The sequence below is a fragment of the Phalaenopsis equestris genome, unplaced genomic scaffold (genome assembly GCF_001263595.1).
Source record: "Phalaenopsis equestris unplaced genomic scaffold, ASM126359v1 Scaffold000297, whole genome shotgun sequence".
NCBI classification, from domain to species: Eukaryota; Viridiplantae; Streptophyta; class Magnoliopsida; order Asparagales; family Orchidaceae; genus Phalaenopsis; species Phalaenopsis equestris.
The window spans coordinates 390,584-396,923 of record NW_018164739.1 but is presented as its reverse complement, the minus strand read 5'-3'; the positions used below and the strand labels follow the sequence as shown (position 1 = coordinate 396,923).

Sequence of the window (6,340 nt, the reverse complement as noted above, 5' to 3'; positions counted from 1 at the left end):
TATATATATATATATATATATATATTTGAAAAAGTCTTTTTTGGTATCAGTTCCACATCTTGGTGATTCTTGTGCTATTATTTCTAGGCATTGTTTGCAAGGTTACAACAACTAGTAAGCGTGACTCGTGATGTACTGCATCAAAGGGACAAGTTGCAAAAGAATTTGCTTTCAAGACTAACAGAAACTGTGGTCATGTGGCTTTCTGAGGAGCAGGAGTTCTGGGACGTGTTTGAAGATGAGACCATCCAACTCCAGCCATTTGGGCTGCAACAAGTATGTTACATGATTCGTACTTGAAGCGAACATCCTGCTGTGCCTTCTATTCATTTCAATCACGTAATTTTTTGCTTGTTTTAAACTTCTCCAGACGTGCATTTTCTTAAAAATCAAGTATCAGTTAATTCTTCATAGTTTAGGGTGGTAAATATAATGTAATTGTGTTTTACATGACTAAACTGATAGGATCCTATATTCAGATGGTTTGGGTATCTGCATTATACCTTGCATCTGTTCATAGTTCATTAGTACTCGGAGTTAAAATTTTCATAAAAGTCCATTCAATCAAGCTTGAGTTTTCTTTTTTTTTTTGCGGCGTTTACAGACATAGCACCCAATTCTTATGCATTTACATATCTAACACCTAAACTTTAAGTTTTACCTTTATACCACCCAAATCTTTTTATCAAATAAAAAATACCACCATTTTTAACTTTTGAAAAGTGAAACACCCCTTTTCATGCATTTAGGGAATGTGGCATATATATATATAAATTGATGTGTAGGTGTTAAATATGTCAATACATGTATAAATGTAAATCTTCCTTTTTATTTGTCATAAATGTTACATCAATATACGCGCCTTACATTTATTGAGAATTTAGCATTGGCTTTATTAAGCTGTTATATTCATCATGCAATGCATGAGGCTTCTAAGATATATTATGTCTAAAAAGTACTATAATACTCTTGTATGCAGTTTTGACACTTTCTAATCATCTAAATGGCTGAAATTATTAATTTATGACTAGCAAATTTGGAAATATCAAAATTTTACATTTAATTTATTAACCTTCTTTGCCTCCCTCCTTCAGTTAATCCTTGACATGCACTTCATCGCTGAGATCACAGGGTGGGGTGGATACCCATCAAGAAATATACACCAGCTAGTTTCAGCCATTATAACTCGCGCAATCGGAATCTTCTCTGAAAGAGGCATTGATCCTCAGAAGTATGACTAAATTTAACTACAAATCTTTATTTTGGTTTGTCTCGGGAATTTACATACATACCACACAATTCTTATGTATTTACATATCTCACTCCTACGTTTTCATATTTACACACAGCACTCAAATCTTTAATTCATGCATAGATTTAAAACACTGAAGTGATGTGTATGTAAATATGAAAGTTTAGGTATGAGATATGTAAATGCATAAGAATTGTGTACTATATATATAAATTTTCCTTGATATTATGCTGCTAATGTTGCTTATGTTACTGTTTTAATTGCAGCGCCCTTCCGGAGGACGAATGGTTTGCCGATACAGCAAAGGCTGCAATTAACAAGCTTTTGGGACCTTTGGCTTCTGATTCATCGGAAGTAGAGGCTGATGAGCATTTGCTTCTCCAAGACGAGATTTCTGATGCGGAGAAGACGCCTTCGAGCCCGTCGTCGACCACGGAATCGTCGGAGTCTTTTGCTTCCGCAAACATGGGGGAAACTGAGAGCTCAGTTTTCTTGTCTGATCCTGAGACCTGAGTAATGGATAGAGAATTGATTTTGTTCTCTTCTGCAGGTATTTTTCTGTTTTTTTTTTTTTTGGGTCCGAGTTTGCTACAGATTTGAGTTGGAACTTTGTTTGTGATTATAAAAGATGGGTGGAGGTGTTTTGAGAAAATGGAATGTGATTAGAAGTTTCTTTAAATTCTCTAGCAATCACGTATAAGAAGTTTTGTCTGCGGTTACATATTGTTAACCTCTTATTTGCACCTTTCAGTTGAAATTCTAGCAACTCCAATGATATCGGTAGGGAAATCGAGTCTTATTACTGAAATTAAATAAAAAATTATAACTAACATATGTAAATTTTAAATTGCAATAATTGACAACACAAAGACAAGTTAGGGGTAGATTTAGGGATGTTGGTGGTGGTCGGCAAGGGTTTGGAAGGTGGTGCGGGGGTGAAAGAAGCAGTTTGCAAGTAGAAAAGAGCAAAGCAGTTGTTTTCCTGGTGCCGGCAGGAAGCAAACAACAGGGAGCTATGTGGGATGGTTATTCAGGGTGATGGCTGCAAGGATGGATGGCTGAAATGGCTGCGACAACAAAGATGAAGGGTTGGATGGTAGTGGTAGTGAAGGTGGAGGGCTGGAATGACAATGACAGAAAAGTGGAAGGGCTAAACAAGGAAATGAATAGGAAAAATGATAAATACCAAATTGGGAGCGAGGTGTTGTCGGTGTGCCACTTGACCTTTAGAGTAGGATCACCACATCAGAGTGAAATACAGCCAGAGCATTACTCTATAAGGAAAAACTTGAAGACATTGTTGGTTATCCCAACAAAAAAACTCATGAAAAATTGATCCCTAAAACATCTTGAAAGTAAATATAAGATACTAGGATACTTAGGGAGAGCCCCACTCTCCTTGGTGTTAACCTTAGCCCAAAGGAGAGTCGGCTTTTACCCTCCAATTCATGGACAGGGTCGGTCTAGGTGAGTATGTAGCATTTGCCACGCCATTTTGATGCCCAACGTCATTCAGGGTCGTGACTTCGTTTTTCGAGACTCCCATGTCTGGAGCACGAGCGCTTCCGTGTCAGCCAATGTATGAATACTTGTTTCACTTTTTAAAAGTTAAATAGCGCTATTTTTTGTTATGTGAATGATTTGAGTGGTAGAGAAATCAAATGCAAATTTCAAGTATTAGATATGTAAATACATGAGAATTTGAGTAGCGTGTATTTAAATTGCCCTATATTTTTTAGTAGATGACATGGACATTTGACATTATGATATAATTTTTTTCTGCTTATTAGATGCCTTAAGATTTCATTTTCGACAGGCCTATTTATAGGGCACCCTTCTTATTGAACTCTTTCTATTGTATATGTGCATGAGAATATCTTGAATCTTTATACAATTTTTGTTTTGACATGTATGAGCGAAAGATGTAAGTCGATTACATGTATCATAAATGTGATTTCTATACATTCCACATATTTTTTTAAGTATTTATGTATCTTAAAATTTATATTTATTTATATATCTGATTTTTAAATTATGTAATAAATTGCACTCATGAAATTCATGTTGCGCGTTGGTAATTTTAGGGTGGTACAGTGATATATTAAAATTTTAGTGTTGTACAAAGATCTGACACACATTCGAGGTAAAAAGAAATTGGTATAAAAGTTCGGTCGTCGCCACCATCGTACCACCATCATCGCTTCCCAGCCAACACACTGTCATTGTCAGACCGCAGTTGCCCGGTTGCCACCTCCACCAGATCACCATCACTGCCTCCCGACCACCGTTGTAGGACCATAGCTTCCCATCCATCGTTCTCAAGTCACCTCTGCTACATAAGCACCATTGACCGACCCTCGTCACCGCCACTGTCGGCGTCAAAAACTATCCAATCGTCATTGTTGCCACCACTACAGTTGTTGTCGGACCATTGTCGTCAGAATGTCGCCATTTCCCTATCGTGTAATGTTCCCTAGCAAAAGTCATGACATGTGTAATCTTGCTCATGACCAGTTAAGGACTAACATATTCTTATTTAATGCCATTCCCCAAGAGGAAGTCACGTAACTCCCTCCTACCCCCTTCAAGATTGGTCACAACTCCCTCCAACCCTTCGAGATCCGTCGTAAGTCTCTCCAACTCCATTCCAGACCTGCCACAACTCTCCCCAAACCTCCCAGACGATTTCACGATTCCTTCCAACCCCTACAACACTCCTCTCTAAACCTCCACTGTTGTCGCATCACTCCAATCAATCAACACACCCGCCATCCAGTCGGTGTCCTCATTCGTGTGTTATGTGCTGTTTTATTCTTATTTGACGACTCGTCGTCGCAACCTTTGAATTTCAACGATAATATTTATATTTTTATTGTGATTCGGGCTAACTCCGATATCAAATATTTTGAGTGCGTTGAAAAATAAATTAATTTGCTTCTGAAGAAAATAAAAAATAAAATTATGCCAAAAAAAAAAAAAAAAACTAAATAAACACATCATATCTCCTCTTATGCCCTGAAAGTTCTAGATTCAGTACAAATCCAACCTTTCAGCTTATTCTTCTATGTAAATATTCTGCAACATATGTTCAATTGGTAATGATGAGCGTCAAACTCCTGATGCATTTGATATGAACACATGATTTTGGAGAAACGATGGCTCTTTTGACTTTTTTGTTTCCTTATTTTATTGATATCTTTTGATATTAATCATATCATGATCTGATTCCTTGTTATCTTCTCATTTTTAGCAGTGCTGCTGACTTGAATTCTCTCATGGTGAAGCCCAACAACGTTAAAAAACTCTTCAAAATAAATGTCTAATGATAATTGCTAAGTTGGAGTTCTACGTGTTTGATTGTAAAGGAGACTTTTGGAAGTGTGGGCGTTTAATTAAAGCAGCCATCATTGGGCAAAAGATAAAAAATTAATATTTTCTAGGAAGGTTTGCATACATACCATTCAATTTAGCCATCATTGGTTAACATTTTCTAGGAAGGTTTGCATACATACCATTCAATTTCTATGTATTTGCATATCTAACAATTTATATTTAATTTTTTACTTTCATACCAAAATATCTATGCTTAAAAAGTTATGTTTCATTTCTTGGAAATTAGTAATTATGATACTTTTGATATCGTATGAAAGATTTGAGTGTTGTAAATGTAAAAAGTTAATGATATGTGTTTGTGTTGAATCATGATTTGTCTCTAAATTAGGGCTGTCAAAAAAACTCGTTGTTCGTGAACAGTTCGTGTTCGACTTGCTATGAAGTTCGTGTTTGATTTGTTCGATAAATAAATGAGGCGAACACAAACAATTTGTTTTTGTTCGGTTTATAAACGAATCAAACATGAACATTCATGTGTTTGATCATGTTCGAATCGTTATTGTTCAAAATATAATAATGTATAACAAATTTATCATATTTTAAAAATAATTATCTTAAAATATAAAATAATTATGTATAACAAATTTATCATATTTTAAAAATAATTATATACTCAAAAAGTTTATCATATATTTTTTAAAAAAAATAATTATGTACCGAAAAGGCCTACCCACCACTATCAATTATGTCTTTAGTTGACCTAAAGATGATTGATTGGGGTGTGATAGCTCTCATTTATAATGACATTTAGTCCCTTTTTTTAAATATGAAAATATGTTGACTAAGATGATAGCAAGTTGACATTTTAGCATATTTTATAAGAAAAACTGCACACTATCGGGAAGAAGATAATATTGTAAATTATATGTTAGAAACAACATTAGAAAAGCTTCAACATTTATCTTTTGTTGAAGATCTTATTAGGAAGGTTTACTTTTTAATATCTAAAGATAGAGGGAGTTATTTAAAGGGTGAGGAGATTAGAATAGGTGGTGGTGGGCAATAATTACTCCTAGGAATGAGTCAATAGAGGTGGAGGCGAGAGAAATCAATCATAAATGCTTAATATTGGTTATGCAATGGCTATAGAAAAGAGAAGGTTGTTGTTATTCATCCATTTTAAACCTTTTGAGATCAATTCATCTTTGAGGCTAAGAGGTCCTTGTTTAGGAAGAAGGTTTGTAAAGTTTGCCAATGTTTGTTAGTGCGTTGTCAATTCTTATATTAGAGAGGATTAGTTTGAAATAAGCGTAAAACAAGAGAAAGGTGACTTTATGTGAATGACCCATCCATATTAGTTTCAATTTCATTGAGACATGAGTGTTGTCTTAAGAAGTGTCACACTCCATGTTCGGAAGACGGTTAACCCTTGTAATGGAGGGTATGGTGAAATGAATTTAGTATTTTTTGTATTCCTGTAATGCATGTAATAAAATAAAGAGATGATGGAATACAAATTTTATTCTGTAACTAAAGGATCAACAACTGATACAACTAAAATAAATAATAAAATAATTGAAAGAAACTTAAATAATAATTCACAAGACCCAAAAAAGAAAATATAATAGCTAATGCAAAATTGGAAATACCATATAAAAATCTAGAACTTTAAGATATACTCTTATGAGTACGGTTTGATAAGTGGTTGAATAGAACCTGCTATACAAAAATTTCAATGGGTGAGCATGACAAATC

General features: G+C 34.7%; 1 protein-coding gene across 4 annotated transcripts in view; it reads left to right on the top strand.

Moving 5' to 3' along the window:
- The window catches only part of LOC110025344 (exocyst complex component EXO84C), a 31,364-nt gene extending 26,705 nt beyond the window's left edge, over positions 1 to 4,659 (top strand). Inside the window, exons 5-8 of one of the 4 annotated variants that reach the window (XM_020725779.1) lie at positions 88 to 276; positions 1,095 to 1,231; positions 1,519 to 1,802; positions 4,506 to 4,659. In XM_020725779.1, coding sequence (XP_020581438.1) covers positions 88 to 276; positions 1,095 to 1,231; positions 1,519 to 1,765 — 573 coding nt within the window. In that variant the 3' untranslated portion in view covers positions 1,766 to 1,802; positions 4,506 to 4,659. Of the gene's footprint in view, positions 1 to 87; positions 277 to 1,094; positions 1,232 to 1,518; positions 1,976 to 4,502 lie in introns of those variants that run through there. The other 3 variants (XM_020725780.1, XM_020725781.1, XM_020725778.1) reach the window with 3 other exon arrangements.
- Positions 4,660 to 6,340: the final 1,681 nt, after the last annotated feature.